Genomic DNA, 19,794 nt, shown 5'->3' with positions numbered 1-19,794 from the left:
AATGCAGCCTCGCCCTCCTTGGCATCACTAAACTTTTTTGGGTCGTGGTGCAGCCGTAGTGACATACGAAAATATGTGGGATGGCAATTCCATGACTTTGCCTTCACATCCTCCTCAGACTCATCATACTTTTGACGACATTCATACCGGAGTTGCTGTTTCTGAGGGCATAGCAAAATACAACAAAATGTCAAAGACCGCAACGTAAGTACCCTCATCCATCGTGATGATGAATTGAAGAAAAGTTTCCCTAACATGCGATTTGGAAATCCGCAGCCGCCCAGACTGGGCAGACGATGTCTCCGACTCGGAACAGATCAACGACCCCACGGCGCTGCCCGCTCCTGTGACCACTGTGAACAAAGATGGAACTCGGACCACGGTGTTCTACCGCTTCAACGACCAGGGTCAGAAAGTGAAAGTCACACGCAAAACCCGGATCACCACCCACAAAGAAAAAGTCAACCCAGTCGTCGCTGAACGACGCACCTGGGAGAAATTCGGCCTTGAGAAGGGCAAACCCAAGGGCCCCCAGCCTGACACTACTTCCGTCGGCGAAAACATACTCTTCAGACCGAGTCGAGATTGGAAGAATGCGCAGGCCGAAGAAGCCAAGGCAGGCGGCGGCAAGGCGGAGGAGAAATCTCTGAAGGAGCAATTGAGAGATAAGAAGGTCAAGTGTCGTATCTGTCAAGGCGAACATTTCACAGCTAGATGTCCCTTCAAGGATACGATGGCGCCGGCGGACGATGGGACAACACCCGTTGCCGACCCTATGGCCGAAGATGACGAATCTGGGCAGAAGCCTCAAGGTGGACTCGGTACCGGCGGCAGCAGCTATGTACCGCCACATCTCAGGAAAGGTGCTCAAGGCGCTGGAGAGAGGATGGGCGGCAAGTACGAAAGGGACGATTTGGCTACATTGCGAGTTACGAACGTGAGTTTTCTTTTGACTCTCCAGATGTGTTCTCATCAGCCGGACCCTCGCTAACTCTCAATTGCATAGGTCTCCGAGATGGCTGAAGAGCAAGAGCTTCGCGATCTCTTCGAACGGTTCGGTCGCGTCACCAGAGTCTTCCTGGCCAAAGACCGAGATACCGGCCGCGCAAAGGGTTTTGCATTCATTTCCTTTGTGGACAGGTCTGATGCCGCCAGAGCATGTGAGAAGATGGATGGCTTCGGCTACAGGCACTTGATTCTGAGAGTGGAGTTCGCAAAGAGAACGACCTAGTAGACCTTGATTCTGTGCAGAGCTAGAGACATGGCGGAACTGTATGGCAAACGGCTCCACGAAATGATGAGAATATGCCTCGCAAAAGAAAAGGCCAGTGCATGGCCCTGGAATGGGAGCTCGACGGTGGCCTTGCTTCTAAATTACGCAATTCGCAGTACGAACGAGATTTGTGATAAAATAGCAGAAGAAACAACCTTGTTGCATAAGAATTTCCAAGATGATCGCCAACCCTCTGACCCGGTTCTACAGAAGCAAAACAATTCCATCTACACACCATAAACCTGAGCCAGAATAGACATTTGATAGGACGGATCGTTCCTGGGGCGTCCAGCTTACATTAAATGAGTGACCTGTTCTCTCAGAAGCAAGGTCAATGCAGTGGCAAAAGAAAAAACGCCCTTCACCCCCGTCCACGGCCAGATTACCTCCTGAAATAACAGCATCTTCTAGCTCTCCTGTAGATGTTTCTCACTGGGTTCCGCTTTCAGACGGAGCAGCGCCTTCAGTGTCCACGAGGAGAGAGCCTCCTAAAGAAAGGGCAACGGATTAGGGACCTAATGCCTGCCACCTAGACTGAGGTCGGTGACATTCGCTAATTAAGGTGCGAGGCAGTCTATCAAGTGGAAACCCTACCTGCACACCCTGCTGGATTTGAAGTCATGCTCTGGATCCTGGAAGAGGCAGTGTATAGAGGGCTGGACGAGGCATGGTGACTCACGTGGGTTTGCTAGGGAAGCAGTAGGACAGATCGTTTAATGTGTTCACCTGAATAGTTGTTTGTGCTCGCTCAGATAGCGCCCGAGATGGGGAGCAAGAGATATGGGAGCCACCCGCTCCCACAGCGGTAGCGGTGATGGTGGTGATGCCGAAAGACATAACGAATTGGGTTCAAGGTGATCAAACATGGCTGAGTTCAACTGGTCTGATCGGCTGCATTTCGTCTCGTGCGCCGCCTTTACGTAGACGGCCCTTCCAACCTCCACCATACCCTTGCACAAACTCGTCAGCTCGAGCATTCTGCCTGATCTGGCCCTTGCAGAAATAGATGTATGAGCGGTGCCGAAGGCTGACATCTCCAGGGTCCAGCGGAACCATGAGCAAGATACCTGGCATATGAGCTTCAGGTATCAATGTCGATTGTTGCTGTAGCGAGCGGCCGGTTGAGATCAAAATAGCCCGAAAAGGGAAACGATTCCAGAGCTGTCATCGCGAGATGGGTCTGGAAAAGGGCATTCTCTGTTACTCCCATGAACCAAGCATTTCACTCGAAGAACGTATGTATGTCGGACCTGCATCGGGGAAGTACGAGCCGGCGGCCACAGCTGTATAGCCCGGCACCACATGGAGCGATCAGATAGGCACGACGTGGCAGCATCCGAGTTTTCCTAGCATCCTTCCAGAGCGACCATCATCAGAATCATTATCATCTGAGCCACGGTGGGTAGCAGGATCAAATGAAACATCTGGAGCTATTCCAAATCAGGATCAGACGGGCGTCCTGGGCGAGAAAGAAAGGAGAAAGGTCCGCTCGCCTTTGTGTTGTCGACACTGTTTGGGGGGCTCCAAGACAGCCTCCATGTCAGTGATACCACTGCCAGCATGAAAGACGAACAGGTGGTCCAAGCTGCAAAGAAGGCAGATTTGGTGCAACCCGTCAAAGTCGCGGGATTTGTCAGAGCCAACCAAGCCACCATCGTCAAAGCTGGCCTGTGAGGCGATTCCAGGTTTCGGGGAGGGAGCGGTTGGGAGACGTCCAAGCCTGCCCTGGCTCCTCCCGAGCGGGCCACAGAGACACCCTTTGGCTGGAGGCGTGAAGAGCAGGAGCCTTCCTTCACCGCCGTGGTCAAGCGTACAGGAGTGAGATATGTCTTGCCACCTACATTCCTTGGCCTAGTCGGGACTCCTTGCAGCCTGTTGCCGCCAGTAGGAGAAGTGTAATGTGTGGTCAACCAATGCTTAACCAGATCAGATATGCCCAGTGCAAGAGGACGATACACCTCTGAACCACCGAATGTGCGGTCAGGTACCAATTGTTTTGTGTCCAGACATCCCACGGAACGAGCAAAATCGAGAGAACGTTAGTGTAGAGGTACAATGTGCACTGCGCAAGGCATTTCATCAGGAATTGAGCGTTAACAGCTTTTCCTATGCGATTAGCAGTCATTGAGTCATTGTCACGTAGACACTTAGCTTGTCCCGTCTTTTTGCCTTAAATCAGGAGTTTGGACACATGGTCAAGGTGGCAAGATGAGTTGTGAAAATGCAGGATGGCGCGAAAAGTGTTGGTGGTGAGGATGGCTCGAAGTCCAGGTACAGCGTGGAGAGGGAGTAAAGGAGAGCGCAGACGCCGCAGGGATTTCACTTACTCACTCAGCTTAGCACTCAACATCACCGCCACCCTCACCACCACCACCACCATTCAACACTTCCACCACTTCCCAATCACTTCAACCACCACCATCAGATCCTGGACTCGAGCCACCTCATCAGTCTTACTTGTCCTTTTGGTACCTCTTTGACACCACCACACCACCATTACCACCTCTGGAGCAGCTTCTCCTCGACCCCCCTCTCCTCTTGCGGTGCCAGCATCCTCAGCGCCTTCGTCATAGCCCCAACTTCAGGCTGGCAGCCTTTTCTCGCTGCAACCAACTGCAGATGTTTTGGCCAGGGCTAGATCACCCACTCCACGCGGCTCCGCCCCTTGCTCGACTTCCAAACGAGCCCCATGCTGCATATTCCGGAAGTGCGCACGACATACTTGCAGATGACAACAGGCTACGGGCCGCCGCAGCGAGGTGGACTGTGGGAACAATTGCCTACCATGCGTAACCAATGATTCACCAGCGCTTGGCTCCACCATGCCCAATTTTTGTCCCCTTTGAGGGCGTCCAATTCGAGACCATCTTGATTCTGGTCGGAAAGTCCAGTACTGCCGACGCATTCATACTGACTGGTGCCAGAATGCTTGGAGATTTCCGGGACCTCAGCCTACCGGTGAGGCCAGCCACCGTTGCCCTCACCCATATTCGCAATCCCTGGATCGTGTCGATCAAGCCACAGGGCCCTGATTTTGGTCGTTTACCATAACCGCCCTCGAGCTAAAGAGCCCTCGGGCCACGCACATTCGCAGTTGCCCGCACCTCTCTAACCAATACCTGTCCAGTCGGAACATTTCCTTTTTGCCTGAGTGGTGTCGTGGAGTGCAGGGATACAGGTCAGCCTTGCCCCTGCCTCGTTTCATGTTGCCATTGGTTTGTTGTCAAGTCGGCCGACGATCAGTCCATCAACAGTCGGCTTTGCACGGTCGATTTTCTGAATGGCTCAGACATCAAACCCTTGATGTCCAAATCAGCACCGCTCGGTCCGTTTGAGCAATGAATCCCCTTCTGGAGCTGGCCCGGCTCATCTTCGCTTCATCTGAACACATCGAGTACGCCCAGCCGCCACATGACTTGCTTTCCTCCCATCCTGTAAAGGCAAAACAAAGAATGTACACGGTGGGTCGAAAGGCAAGGCCGTCATGGCCTGCTCGATACTTAGCAGACGCCCCCGTTCCCCAGCCACGTGCCAGAGAAACCGCGGCAGTCATGGCCCCTGTGCCGACAGCATCCTATCGAAGGAGGGCCTCAGCTGAAACCCTCTCTGCAAGGCCTGCGCTTGAATGCATTCTTTATTCTGCATCTCGTTTGGACCCGATTCGATTCTTCCAAATATTCCTTTATTTCGCCCTTCAAGGTAAAGATTCGGTGGCCAAGCCAATGTTGTGGCGATTTTTAGGCTCAAGCTGGGGCTGCTGAAGAAGGCCGCCTGCAGCACAGTCGGGCGGTCTCAACGCTCAAAGGTCATGCCCTGAAGGGTCATTGGCCTGTCGAATATGCAGTCTTCCTTCGAATGGTCCTTGCCAACAACGTCTGGTCGATCCCGTATCCTCACCGAATACTGGTAGTCAAAGTGTCAGAGCCCTTCGCTGCGCCGATGGCTGAGCTAGTCATTTCTACATCCGATGAAGACACTCCAACGCAATCCCAGCCTGCCCGACCAGACCAGGACTTGATCCAGGGCTTGTGTGGAACCCCCTAACCTTGGTGTTGACTGCATGATTGCGCATTCATTTGAAGTCTTTTCAATCCGCTGAATTGGTCCAAGCCTCTCCTTCTATCAGTAAGGCTCTGATGTCTCTTTTTCTAAGCCACCATCATTTCAGTCACATATTGTTCGCCTTTTGCTCCCACCAGAATTCAATTCCATCGCTTATCGATTCAGAACCTGTGCTTTTGCACACTGCGGGCGTCCAGGCACTGAATAGGATTGTCTATGAGTTCTCGTCGACTGCCGTGGGTTCGTTACAACTTGCTCGCTACAACGGGCGATCGGAGCAGTTCTCTGTTCAGTGCTGCTTGAGCAGGACGTTCTGGAGAAGTCGTTAGCACAGGCACAGAAACCCCTTCCGAACCACAGGAAGAAGGAAGAAGAGGCCTCGAACGGCAGTACGCGACGGCTAAATAGTCGGAAAGTAAGTTGAACAAGTTCAGAGCAAGGCGCTCACCATTGTCACTGACCAGTAACAGCGCAACTGCGACAGACACAGTTCGCGGCGACTTGTTTCGCTTCAACTAGGTACGATTACAACAACCGAGGCTGCTCTGTTACTGCCATCGACAGCAGCAAAAGAAGGCCGCAGCCATGAGGAATGAGAACACACCATGTTGCTGACTTTCAGCAGTTTGTTTTGTACCCATTTTGGGGGAAGCACTGTGGACTCCATACATATATTGGCAGTCTTCCCGCTATTGGCAGGCAACTCTGTCTTGCATGCGCCTTGGATCACTAGGGTCTAGCTGAGCAAGTCCACACCGCCCCGGGGCTATCAATCACCGTTCAGGGAGCAGAGCTAGCGAACGGCTGAGCAAGTACCGACCCAAAGACTGCCGAAAAGGACAAGCCCATTACCCACCTCGAGACTCCGCGATTGAACAAACTCTAAAGCTCCCCCTGTGCTGATTCAGCCTTGTTTGAATCAGTGCCGGGTTTCGCAGGACAGCTATGGATCCCAGTACGTATTTTACGACAATCTTTGTATAGCTTATCTGCTTTGTTTTGAGGCCAACGTCAACAAAATCCTGCTGCGGCTCGGCAATCTGGCATTGATATGCTGTGTGCAGACGGAGCTGCCACTGCTGTGGCTGCTCTACCCTCGTTTCGCACAATTGCCACCTACGCTCACCTGGCCAGGATGCCCCGCTCCGTGCTACTCTGCCTGCCAGTTTGTACTGAATGGGTAATTGTCCACGAAAGAGGGGCTCTCTCAAGCCTAGTTGCATGAGGGCTGTGCCAGGCTTCCTTTTGTTTTATCAAATCCTAACCTTTCAGCTGCACTCTCTTGACTGCTGGCCGTTACTGACTTTGCTTGCTTGCAGCACTGCTTCAACAGTCTTCGCCATTCGACTTCGCAGAATCCAAATATCTCGGCCAGGAGCGTACCTTTTCAAATTCGTCCTATTCTACCAATGACTTCACGTTTCCAAGTCGAAGGCCTCAGAGCAGCCTGACGAGTAGTGCGTCAGGAGTGGCGCTGCCAGCAAATGCTAGTCTTGACTTCACTGGCAGTTCGCTTCTGAATGAAACACCGTGAGTATCCGATCTCCAGTTCTTCCCCACCAGTTCATCTGTCTTTGAAATACCCGATAGCGCCTCAGACCGACTATTTGGGTCGACATGCAAGTCTAGAGCCTTGAAGGTTGGGCACCCGGCGCGAGCTTTCATCCACTCTCCGGTGTGATTGAAGGACCGTAAGAGGCTGCCGATTCCCTCTTGGTTATTTTCAGAATGTGCTCGTCCCATGACTCAACGGTCGCACTTCCAAGGTGTGACATATAAATGTGATCTGGCTGCTCTACCAGTTCTGTCTCACTGACCCATCCATGATGGTCTTCGCAGGTATCACCAAAGCTCGCAATTGCTGCTGAGCCCGCCTGATTCCACCACTGGATCAGCGAGCGCGGGGGGCAACCCTACAGCCTCTGGAAACACCTATACGACGCTCCCCAAGCCGTTTCCCAGCAATGCATGTGCGCCGGACCATTTCTCGAGCGCACCTTCTTCAGTTCTCTCGTCAAACTGGCCTGGGTCCTCGATGACGCTCATGGAACGTCAACAGAGAGTGTAAGTTCTTGTCTCCCCCAAAAGGCCATCGTCAGCCTTGTGACAGGTCCTAATTTCTGTTGTACAGTCCTCCTTTGTCACCTCCCCATTCGTACAATTCGGCAAACGGCATCGGGTCAACTTTCAGGAGTATGGGAGAGAGAATACCACAATATTCGACAGCTCTCCACACCCAAATAAGTCCAGGCCAATTTCCAGGAGGGATGCGGTATCAATCAAATCCCTTTCCAGCTCGCAATAGTCCAGCGTTTGCTTTCCCACTCCAAGAGGGTTCATACCCAGGACAAAACATGTCAACACATTGCCATGACAGCCAGAACACTACGCGGCAAGATGGCCCTCCCTTTCACGAAACCACCGTTCTTCATCCTGTGCTGACACTGCGCAACCAACGTTTGATGCCAGAGATCATAGCCTCAATACAAAAAGGGTTTTTCCAGGTCGATAGAAAGTGGACGTGCTACCGCCGAAATTATTTTGCAGTACAATGCTCCTTCGGCTTCCGAAATGGCATCGTGGATGGACCGTTCTATCTGAATAGGAATGGTTCCGAAGAATTAATCCAACAATTTGCCGTGTCAATTACTGCAAAAACCGCCATGACTAGCAACGGTGAAAGCGAGGCTCGAGGTCTTGTTCAGCATACTCCCAAACGGGATAAGGCAACAGAATCAGTTCCTGGCCGTCACCCAATTGCACCGTCGCCCAACCATACCATTGGCACAAACGGTACGTACTCAAGCTCTGGACATGTGTATGGGGGGCCCAACCATCTTCACTCAAGTATCATCGGTGGCTTTTCAGGGTTCGAAACCCCCGGCACGAATTCAATCCCAACTTCTCATACATTTGAGAGAATTCAGTTCCAGAAAGCCACCGCCAACAATGGCAAACGGCGCGCACAGCAGCAATACTTTTTGGTGGTGGTTGAGCTTTCTGCAAATATCGGGAGGCAGAACGACGAGAACTGGGTCTTGATAGCGACCAAGGAATCCGACCCTATGGTTGTGCGTGGCCGATCCCCTGGCCATTACAAGGACAATGGACGGCGAGACAGCCAGGCCAGCATGGACCCCGATCGTGGAACTGGGCATGGGACCGACGGCCATGCCGGTCCACTTTCATCAGGGAGCTACGGGCACAGCCATACTTCGATGGAATGGATGGGTAGCCATCGACAGGGGGGTCATTTTGGAGGGTCTAGCTACCGTCATGCCTCCGCCTCTCGCTTTTCTCCTGCGAGTCTGGTCTCCTCAAGCGCCCTAGCAGGAACGCCGACCGACATTGAGGTGAGCCTATGTGATTCCCGTACAGCAAAGTCATCCTGTACCCTTTCGTCGGACCGATCTGCTCTGACACCACTATCGGAGGGCAGTGACGATATTATGTTCAGCAGCCTTGACCGCGAAGGGACATGTCGCAAGAGGCCTTTCGAGGACGACGGAGAGGGGGAGCATATGCGCTTCCCACTACCCGGGCCATTCACCGACAGCATGGCAACGATCATTGACTTCTCGGCCGCACCGTACTCGAAGCTTTTGTGCGCATCATCGTGATCCACTTCTGGAGAGCGGACCAAGTACGCTACAGTTGGATCTAGCATTCTTAGAAGGTTCTGCTAAGCCGTCCTGGCCGCCTTCTTTGAGCACTGGCAGTTGTCCACCTTCAGTTATTTCTTATTCAATATCTTCTGGAACCATGTTTGTACGGTGTGAAAGGACTATGGACTAAGTGGAACAGGGCAGGACTTGCACAGGATCTAGAGATACCCCGGGTTCGATTCAGACAGAGCATGGCGCATGGATGGGTCACAAAGCGCAGGATCAAGGACATGGCATGACGGGGATCCCCTTCCTTGGCCACCAGGCAGACTTGAGGTAGGGCTCAGGGATACAAAGAAGGGGCTGCATAAGTGGATATTCCAGAGGCTACTGGAAGGAACAGGTTACCATGAGGCGATCCCACTGGAAGATACGACACTTCAGACTGAGATTTATGCCTTCAGAACGACGTGATGATACGAAACAGCATATAGTTACATTATTATGATTCTACAGGTTTTCGGTACTGTTTCTCCCATGCACAATTGCTGGACCTCGATCGATTTTCCAGGAAGCATGGCGTTACATTGGCGAGATAAACAGGTCGTAGTGGCGGGACAGAGGCTTTTTGGTCTTGCATGGACTTACTCAAGGATGGTACCAAGGGATGGGAAAGTGAACTTGGAAACCTGCTAGGGTCATGGCCATGGAGGAATCCATTTCTTTTCCACCTCTCAAGCTCCATCACCCTCTCTCCCCCAGCCACTTCAAGCGCAATCGCCATCAAGGTTTCTTTGTTCCCTTGTCCTGCAGTCTTACCCTCCCGAGCTACCTCGCAGCCAGAGTACCACCTGACCCCCTTTCCCCGCCATTTGGGACGCGGCAGTGAAATCTGTCGGATTTCAAGCTGCGTGTTCGAGGTGGCATGACCCCCCCAGCAGGGCTCTTAGACTCGATTGATTTCGAAGACTCTGGCTCCGCTCCCAGTGTGTGCCCTGCTTAATTCGCGAACGAGCCGCCATTCGAATCCTAGCCGATGCTTGCTTGACCAGGGGTGGCGCCTGTCACTCGGGCAGGCCCTACGAAATGATTGCACGCCTCTTTTCAGCCCAACAGCCACCTCCATCATCGAGCGGACATCAGAGCGAGAGGGAAGAAAAAAACATTCATGATAATCCAAGCGGATCGAACCCCGCCTGGTCGGGTGTTAACGGCGAGAAGAGAGCAAATAAAGACGCGCTGCACATCTCAGGAGACGTCTTTTGACCTGCGCTTCTTGTCTAACATCCTGGAAGAAGGCCCAAAGAAATTACAAAAAGAGCTAAGTCATCTGGCCCTTGGAACAATCCAACCGAGCTAAAGGGGTAATGCCAAAGGATCCAGCTGAAAGTGATGCCAAGCAGGGCAAATAGAAGGTGCAGAGCGCAGCAAGCCAGTCTTTGAGCTCTCGTATTCCCCCCCGGTTGGGCTGCTTGGTGACTAGGCCCTGTTGTGGGAGGTGGACACCTCTGCGATGGCACGAGCAGCCCGGGTCCTCGGACGATCAGTAAAGTCATCAAACATCTTCGCATGGAAACCCATTAGCAAGCTGGTTCAGTGGTTCAGAGCATTCCACAGTCCTTTCCTTCCGGGAAAGTGGCTTCGGCAATTGGTCCTTCTCTGCGCCCTGGAAAATAACCAGATAAGGAAATTCGCAAGCACCCTAGAGACGAGTCCCTTAACGCTCATTTGATGATGCATTGTCGCCTGGGAGAAACTCTCAAAGGCCAGGGAGTGAAGGATAAGCCACCGGCAAAGCAACGCGAGGAAAACCCGGGATATCCACCGACCGATACCTCTCCAGCTCTTCCAAATCCGTGTGGGAAATATTTGCACGACACAAAATCATGCCACAACTCCGGTGGACCAGCTGGAGGTGGACACTAGTGCTTGCAGAGTACCGAGTATGTATTTCTTGCTTGCGGAAGGTGACGTACAGGGCGACAGTGAGAACGCATGCGGAATCGCAACAGAGGTGCGCGGCTAGCTGGTCAATAGCTACCTGGGTGGCTTACCGGATCCATCGAGACAAGTCACAAAGGACCAGCCCATTGACCCGAAACACGAAGTACATGACCTCATGAGTTGATCGGTGAGGTCCGCCATGGGCTGTGCAAGGTCTGGGCCACGCCCCTTTGGCTATAGTCACGAATTCACCATGGTTCCCAGCAAGCGGTTTTTAAATTCCGCCCATCCTCCAGTCAATCGACGATTAGACTGGTCTACCTCTACAGAATGCGGATTGGATGGGACCCGGAGCACCGAAATGTCGTCAAAATAGGCAAAAACGCCAGCTCCTTTTGCTAGTCGTGGGCCCACTACAGCTCCACCAAAGCCATCCGTGGCAACTTATCTAAAAGCTGCTCGAGCATCGAGGGGGCCATCACACGCGTGGGAAGCCGGGAACCGCACTTTACCGCCGCTGACCGACCCTCTGCTAGTCCATGTGGGCGACGATGAACGAGGTGCCAAAGTTCAAGATTAGCCTCAAACCTTGCTTGCTCCGGGTTTTCGGATCCATGATTAGCGCCCTCTGGGATAGCATGCCACACCGGTACCTGCACTCCGGGGACTCGTACTTTGCATGCCCTGGAGTCAACAGTCTTTCCCCCAGGGACGAGTCACCATCCGGCGCGGCGCTACACTTGCACCTGGTCGCGAATGCTCAGGCGACCATTCAAAGCCCAAGAACGCCTCTGGCGCTCGAAACAGGGAAATGGCGGGAGAAAACCCTGCGAAGATATGCAGTGATCAATAATGTGCGCACGCAGGTCTCGGCCCCAATCACCTCGGATACGCTAAATCACGGGGCCTCGTCGGGCTAGGGCTAGTCAAACGACTAGCAAACAGCTGCATGCATGTACGAAGACGGCGACTCAAATACACTGGTGCAGTGAGGCAAACGAAAAGAAGCACCCCGTCGCGGAGAAGAGACACTAAAATGAACACTAAAAAGCCCAACAGGGGGGGTTGGTGAGGCCAGGGTTCCGTGCCAGAACACCGCTCGTTGCTGTTGTTACCCAAAAAGATCGACAACAGCCGACGATCAGGGTGTGACAAGATCTACTCGTACCTAGAGAGGAGCCGGAACAGCGTCCTGTCACATTGCCCATCTTCATCCCCATGTCCTTTCCGTGAAAACAGGTGCAAACAGTCACGGACCTACTGCCCTTGACCGCTGTTGCTGTGGAGCCGCAGAGATTGGCCCACCACGACCTTCCCGAGTAGAGAGCCTCCTGGACAATCTTTCACGAGGGTCGAGAGTAAAACTTGTTTGGCACAAATGGCATTTTAGCGACCTCCGCTTTCCTCACATTCTTTCGAACTCTGACACCGACCGGAGTCCCCCTTTTGTGGAATCCATTTTTAATATACCCCATGGCAATGTTTTGTCCGTCGAGGGTGGGGCTGGGAGAACCAGAGGTGATGTGACCAATGACCTGATTGTTGTTTTCCGGATCGACGATTTCTGCTCCTTCGCGGGCAGCGGGACCCTTTTCGATGAGGAGGCCAACTCGTCGCTCAGGCATGGTCTTTGGCGACGCGAGCTGCTTGTTGATAATGTGATGGCCATTAAAGGCTGGTATAGGGTTGTCGACCCGGCGAGATTTGCCGACCAACCAACCCAAAGCCGCCATTGGCGGCGTGATCTTCTCATCTAGGTCATGCCCGTAGAGACACATCCCTGCCTCTAGGCGGAGCGAGTCACGCGCACCCAGCCCCGCCCAGCGGACTTTGGAGCTGTCGGCGGTGAGAGCTTTGGCTATGTTCGTTGCCAGTTCGGTTGCGTCTCCGTTTTCGGGCGGGATCGAAATTTCAAAGCCATCCTCTCCTGTATATCCAGTGCGGCTAATGAGGAGAGAGGGAGTGTTCATCCCGGAGTCAGGTAGGGTCAGTTGCAACCATCGACTTGACCCGAAGTATAGTGTATCCAGTGACGTGTCGAGACTGTCGTCGTCCGTGTCATTAAATATAAGCGACTGGAGCAAGCTTGCAGACTCGGGGCCTTGAAGTGCTAGAAGGGCATGGTGGTCAAGGACGTGCCAATTGATCTTATCTCCTGATGCAGCCTTTGCCTTGAGAAACTTGGTTATATGCTGATCGAGATAGGCAATGTCTTTCTCTCGACAGCCTGCGTTCGTCACAAAGTAAAAGCTATCTTTACCAATCCTTGAGATGACTGTATCGTCGACGATGCCTCCTTCCTCGTTCAAAAGGCAAGATAGAGTCGAGCGGTGCTTTTCTATCTCATTGATGGCTGATGGAGTGATTGTCATGAGAAACTCCTCGGCGAGTTCCCCGGAGAGCTTGTGCTGCACCATGTGGGAGACGTCAAAGACACTGGCGTGTTGGCGTGTCCAGAGATGGGAGTCCTTGTGCGAGAGGTCCGGGTATGTGACTGGCATAGCATAGGCAGCGTAGGGTACCATTTTGGCCCCGAGCGAAACGTGCAGGTCGTACAGAGGCGTACGTTTGAGTTCTGCTTCCGGCTCCGGTTTGGTCGAGGCATGGCGCCGCTGCGCATGGGACAGGCCCGACGATGGGAACGTTGGTGTGGTTTGTGGAATGGGAATTGGTATGGGTATCAACTCAGGCAGATGGCGACGAACGGGATGCCGTGGCGAAGATGGTGAAGATGATGTGACCAGAAAGCTCAGTTCGCGCCTTGGTCGGAGAGACGGCCCTTTGTTTGTTTGCGCGAGGGCCGTCGCCAATACTGGCTTTAGCCCTTGACGAGGAGTAGGTATCTTCATCATTACCGTCACGCTCAGCACGAGCTTCTTCTTCTGCTGCTGCTGCTGTTGAGCTAATCTGCTGACCGGAGAAACTTTCGGGTCTCAATCCAGCTTGGGAGTGATTTGTTCACTGTATTGATATGCAGGAAAAAGCTCGGGTGATCTCAGTGGTGCTGTTCCCCGCGTTCAATTCATGATATACAACCAGACTCCCAAGACCTCAAACCACGTTGATATGTGTCTTTTCACCCGGAAGACCTCTTTAATAATGCTAAGGTTCTTCTCACGAAAAAAAAAAACCGAGATAAGGTTGTTAAAGTGGCAGGAAGGGCGGACGTTCGGCAACTTGCGCGCAGCGGAGAAGGTGTCGAAGGGCTTCAACTGCGCAACCTCACCTGTTTCAGGACTAGTGTGGTCTTGGCAGATATTTTTCCTTCCGCCCCAAATTTCATTAACTGCTGCATCTCTCGTCCTCTTCTCCCTTGTGTTTCATCAGTCTCCGCGTTCGAAGAATCGCATTCAAAGCTCACGCACAGCAGAAGTCTCCTCTGAGATATCCGCAGACCAACTAGCCGCCATTCCCCCACAAAGGGAAAAGGCCCAGCTTTGGGAGAAAGTCCCCGGACCGCCCTACCTCTGTTCTCTTCGGGGAGTCAGAGAACGTTAGGACCTGCCGAAAGGCAACCGCCATAAAAGCAACCTTTCACTGCGGTTTCTTTGTTTCTTGAACATCCTTTTTCTTTCGCCTCCCTCTCTTCTCCGAGTCACCTGCGGTCCCTCAATCTCCGACCTCGCTGTCGTCTGCATTCTCTTCTGAGCCGTTCGTTTGGGGGTCTCGATGTGGAAATGAATTGAGGGAAGATATTTGTCTGGCTGATGGATGAAGATATGAGTCCGTCGCCGTGAAGACAGGTTTCCCCCTTTTCTTTTCGTGAAACGGAGAGGACTCGGACTTTTCGAGCTTGCGAAGGGAAGAGATGGCGAGGGTCTATCACATTGGGAGCTTGATGGTCAGTTTGGGTACTTGGGGAGTTCAAAAGAGTGATTTTTGGAGGTTGCGCAATTCGTCACATGTCGAAAGTTATGCGATTGCCCTCTCCCTCAATTGCTGTGCTTGCAGCAGTTGGGTAATGGAGGGTAACTCGATGGGGCTTATTCTCGAGACGCGGATCAACACTCTCTTTTGGGTCTGTAGCTTATGGAAAGCAGCGACCATCTTCCACGATGGTGCAGATGTCCTGTCGAACGGACCGGACTCTTTGATTTGGTGTGCTGTGTTTCGCGGCAATTTCTCATGAATAAGCACCCCTACGCTTCGAGAACAACAGCACCGGAGGTTGGATTTGCTCGAGAATGGCGATGATAAGGAGCTTTGGCTGCGGTGAGCGGTTTGGTTTCCAATGATGAACTCTCAATCACAATAGAGTCAAGCACTTAGGCCTCCATGACTCCACGCGAGCATGGCTTCGGTCAGTGACGCGAACATGGTTGAATACTTTTCTGATGGAACCACGCTCCCGAAGCCTAGAAGATGATGAATGAATCCTTGAGCCTTTACGTGTTTGTATAGTTGTGTGCAGGGTGTATGGAGCATGGGCATTTTATGTTTTTATGATGACTTGATAATGTACCTCACTCGTATCATATCGTATCTACTCGGACGTGGGCTGTGCCCTGTCCCCTGTAAACAGTTTTTTTTTATGTTTTGTCATCATATGTGCACCTCTTCTTTCCTTCTGCTGCCATTTACTTTTCCCGTGCCCGTTTGTCCTCGCTGCGCGCTCTGTATCAGGTAGACCAGGACATCCCAGACCAGCGCGATGACGGTCGCGCAGGCCGTGCTCCACACGTTGATGCTCACGCCTCCGTAGGGGCACCTTGGGAACCCGAGCAGCCACTCGATATACCACGGAAACCAGCCGCGCGGGTAGGTGAAGACGGGCGTCTTTGCGTGCCAGAACTGTAGCGCCAGGCGCAGGCCGCTGGTGCACGTCCACCGGATCGCCGTGGCTTTGGTGTCGAAGGAGGAGCGGGAGGAAGAAACTGCGGCGGCTGGCAACCACGGTAAAAATGTTTCTGTTAGTCGCGATGGATAGATAGAGGGATGGGCAGAGAGAGCGAGGACGCAGGGCGCTTTTGTGTCTTTGACCTTCTTCTTTGACCGGACACAATGATGATAGAAGTTGGATCCAAGTCCCGATTGTCAACGGCACACATGCACCCCTCCCCACCTCTCTTCCTCCTCCTCTTCCTCTTGGTCGCCAGCATCTCGCAACCTCCTCCAGCGAACAGGGGGAAAATGTGTATTTCACCAACAAAACTCACCTTTCTTGTCATGCTGCTCCATGGCCTTGTCATGCTGCCGCCTCAGCTTGGCCCACTTGGAAAACTCGTCCTGCGCGCTGATCGCGTTCATCTCTCGTTTCAGCCGCAGTACCTCGCGGCGCAGGCGCGTCTGTTCTTGCATGTCCGCAGACGACTGGAGCGGGAGGCGGCAGTAGATTTGCCATAGCTATAATAGTGCGCGCGGGGTTGGGAATGTCAGCAAAAAATTTGTCCCCAGTATCATGTTTTCCCTTCCTTCTTGGGGCTGTGGGCTTGTATCGTGTCTTTTCCTACTCTCAAGCGCTTCTCTTTTCGCTGGAACCTGACATGTATGTCCCCGTCAAGCCGAAGAGGAAGCAGTGGAGGGGGGAAACAAGAGGTCGAGGAGAAGAAGAGCAGGCTCGACGTACTAGGTCGTTGATGGGTTTGGACCCGATGGTGAGGACGAGGTGGCAGACCAGTTGAATTATGAAGACCGTGACGAGGAGGGAGACCATGATTGCGCCAGTGCCGCGCAGGCTGCTGTTTCGGTTTTTGGTCTTGCTGTCACTTTGCGATCATGAGGGGAGACCGGAGAAAAAAAAAAGGAAATGAAAACGGAGCGGGTTCCTTTCCTGACAGGATGTCGTGGTCGTGTTGCTTGTCCTGTGTGCTGTACTTGGTACAATGCAAGCGAGTGTGCTGTCCAGTAGACCCGTTTTCGCGGAGGCCACACTTGTGCTTTTGAATTTCGATGTGGAGTGAGTGGCCGGAATTCCAAAAACGTCTTTTGGAGAACAGCGAATCGGTCATGACGTCGGCTGCGGAGCCCGATATAGCTACTGTAGGTTGTGCACAGCAAAGGATAGATGCGCACAGACTACTACGCTGGGGTGACAGTTCAGACACCTGCAGTATTATCGCAGCTCTCTAGACGTTGCAGATTTATGATGTTTGGATCGAAGAATCAATTAAAATCCCCACGCATCACAGTTCTACCGCATGCGTTTACAGCTTTTCCCGGTTGTGGCGCCAAAATACATAAACCACCGTCGCTCATGCGCTATACAAACCGTCTTCAGTCTCTTCCTCCCTGTAATGCTAGTACAGGAGATCCCGGTCGTTGGCGACACTCGTTTGCGGATGGAAACTGTGCTGTGGTGCACTCTGGCTGACGATATATGGATTTCCCACGCCTCCGACAGTCGGGCTAGTCAGGATATCCCCCCCAGTGTTGTCACTCAGGCTCAAGTTCTTGAAATAGTCGTCGGCAGCTTCGATTGCAGCTTGGTGATTGGGCACGGGCGTACCGCCTGGAGTTGTGACGGTTGTGTTTAGTGATAGAGGGTTCGCGAGATCCAGACCGGTCAGGGCGCGGTTCAGATCTTCTCTCTTTCTCTGTAAGGCTGGTGAATCCTGAAGTCGGCGTGTCCGTGCAGACCGGAAGACCTGTTGTACTGGTTTCAGATAGATAGTGGCAAGGGTGCCGATGCCCAGACATAGCTCTTCCAGGGTTGTTGGGTCCAGCTTCTCGCTCTCAGCGGTAATGGGTGGCTTCGTCCCCATGACGACTTTCTTCGCCGTCACTGGGTCGGTCGAAAGAAGGCGCCAGTACATATATCCGCGGTCACGAAGATCCGGATCGTCTGACTCTTCTGTGCACCATTTCAGCACTTGCGGAACTATGGAAGAGCCCTTTGTGGGTCGGTGAAGGAAGAGTTTCACAGTCGCAGTCAGGAGCGCCAATTGAACCTCGATAGGCTCTTCGTGGAATGTCGACAAGTAATCTTGTAGGAGTGAATCGGCGTTATCGATTCGATCGGCGTACTCACCAATGATCCAGATGATCGCAGCCTTTGCCTCTGGCTCATCCAATTCATCAATCTGACCGATCACGGTTGAGATGACAGATTCATACTGGTTCGGATATTTGCGGAAAATGTTCTTGATGACCACTGTCGCCTCTTGCACGATGTAGGGGATTTTGGCATTAACAAGTTCCAGGAGTGCGTCGATACATTGCCGCGCCGCAGGCTCAATCTTGATTGCAAGCTTTCCAATTGCTCGAACGGCCTTGCGCACAAATTGGACATCGATCTCGGTTGCGTACTCTCTCAGCTCGTTAAGAACCACTGAAATGTTGCTCTTATTAGCTAGCATGAATATCAACTCGAGTTTTGTCACTTTGACGTATATCGGATCGTTGTACTTGCAGAAAAACACGCGAATGTCGTTTTGTAGGACCTCGGGCCGCTGTTGGAGGATGAGTATAGCATTTCTCAGGGCAAGATATTGAATCTCTGGCGGTTTAGAGAGGAGAGTGATGAGTGGTGGGGATAGTTTGCGGGCAAGTTCGTCGACTTTCTTCTTGTCGGAGATGTAGTTCATTAGGTACATAATGACCCGAATGCAGGTAAGAACCACAGCAGAGTTCGAGTGCGAGAGCCGAGATGATATTCGTTCTGCCAGTAAGAGGGCCTCGCCAGATTCGTGTGGAACGTAGGACACTAGTGCTTCCAAGATGTAGGTTTGGGACCATTCGTTGCAGTCCGGCAAGATAGAAATGATTTTGGAGGCGCTTGCGTAGTCGATCGTCAGCTTAATGTTATCACTCCTCTCCCAGATATCCTGCAACGAAGAAAGCGCACTTGCGACAACAGTGGGGTTGTCGTCCTTGAGCATTCTATTGAGTCTGTCAATCAGGTCTGACCCCTCGACCAGTCGTTTGTCGTGGTCGTAGATTTTGGCCACGGTAATGGCAGCTGTTTTCCGGACATAGGGATCTTGGTCTGACATTAATTTCTTCAGTGGGGCAATCGTACCCTCGACGAATTCGCGAACATGGACATACGAAATAGTCCGCAGTGCAAGTGCTCGGATTAAAGGGTTCGAGTCCAGAAGATCCTAAATACGTTAGTATCAGGAAGTTCGTCACTGCAACGCGGCCTGCCCACCTCTTCCAGCACCGGCAACGCTCGCAAAGCAATGTCGGGTTTCATGCGAGCATAGTGCTGAAGGTACAAAAAACACCTGTACGTGAGTTAGCAGGATATCTGCGACAGGCGCACTTTAACAAACATTTTCTTGATCTCGAGGACAGGGATATCCATGCAAGCCACGATATCCGGAAAGAGTGCAATCATGTCGTTGTTGCTCATGGTCATGTTGGCGACGATTTTCTTCAGAGCGTTTTTCTTAGTGGTGTGGTTCTTGTCTTTCTTGCCAGGATTTGTGAGTTCCGCTCGTAGCTCGGCAACTTTACCCTGTTTATGAGTGTGAGCGACGGGACAGAGATATAGAGGCACAGGGCATTGCGGCTAAAAGCATGATGTACTGTGGATCTCATAGATGCCGGATGTTCAGTTCACGATATCACACATATGATACATGGAGCGTGGAACCTTTGTAATCCCGGCAGACGTACTCCAAAAACCGCGATGAATGAGAGTGAGATGGGATATGCTGAACATCGCGGCAATGTGGAAACAAGCGAAGGAGGCAGTGGCAGACACAGGCTAGAAGGGAAGGCCCTGCTGCTAAAGAGATTGGCATACCCTGGCAAAGAGCTTTGAGTCTCCATGTCCGGACGACATCCTGACCTTTTCAATCTCGACTCAACCCAATAGTTGGAGGCTTCCGTTGTCACTCCAGTTGACGATATTGCTGCTGGATCCAGCGGCTCGAGGCTCAAATTACGGCATGATCGTCAGCAAAACGACATCTGACCAGAGAGATTCAAAGCAATGACAATGTCCAAGTGGTAGGTAATCAATGT

At 52.4% G+C, this 19,794-nt stretch overlaps 4 protein-coding genes across 4 annotated transcripts; 2 read left to right on the top strand and 2 right to left on the bottom strand.

The window, feature by feature from the left end:
- Positions 1-187: 187 nt before the first annotated feature.
- On the top strand, positions 188-2,947 carry AYO21_01807 (eukaryotic translation initiation factor 3 subunit G; the record flags this gene model as incomplete). The annotated part of the gene is made up of 4 exons (XM_022651789.1): positions 188-204; positions 277-937; positions 1,007-1,160; positions 2,724-2,947. 4 exons carry the CDS (start codon positions 188-190, stop codon positions 2,945-2,947), a joined length of 1,056 nt encoding a protein of 351 aa, XP_022515907.1.
- Positions 2,948-7,689: 4,742 nt separating this feature from the next.
- AYO21_01806 (hypothetical protein) lies at positions 7,690-8,955 on the top strand (the record flags this gene model as incomplete). Its single annotated transcript, XM_022651788.1, has 1 exon — positions 7,690-8,955. One exon carries the CDS (start codon positions 7,690-7,692, stop codon positions 8,953-8,955), a length of 1,266 nt encoding a protein of 421 aa, XP_022515906.1.
- Positions 8,956-12,227: 3,272 nt separating this feature from the next.
- On the bottom strand, positions 12,228-16,537 carry AYO21_01805 (glycine cleavage system T protein; the record flags this gene model as incomplete). Its single annotated transcript, XM_022651787.1, has 4 exons — positions 12,228-13,778; positions 15,466-15,767; positions 16,041-16,194; positions 16,451-16,537. The coding sequence occupies 4 exons, from the start codon at positions 16,535-16,537 to the stop codon at positions 12,228-12,230; spliced, it is 2,094 nt and encodes a 697-aa protein (XP_022515905.1).
- A 583-nt stretch (positions 16,538-17,120) lies between these two features.
- AYO21_01804 (hypothetical protein) lies at positions 17,121-19,612 on the bottom strand (the record flags this gene model as incomplete). Its single annotated transcript, XM_022651786.1, has 4 exons — positions 17,121-18,923; positions 18,974-19,049; positions 19,098-19,282; positions 19,574-19,612. The coding sequence occupies 4 exons, from the start codon at positions 19,610-19,612 to the stop codon at positions 17,121-17,123; spliced, it is 2,103 nt and encodes a 700-aa protein (XP_022515904.1).
- Positions 19,613-19,794: the final 182 nt, after the last annotated feature.

This window comes from Fonsecaea monophora (genome assembly GCF_001642475.1).
Source record: "Fonsecaea monophora strain CBS 269.37 chromosome Unknown Scaff7, whole genome shotgun sequence".
Lineage (NCBI taxonomy): Eukaryota > Fungi > Ascomycota > Eurotiomycetes > Chaetothyriales > Herpotrichiellaceae > Fonsecaea > Fonsecaea monophora.
This window is presented reverse-complemented; position numbering and strand designations above follow the sequence as displayed.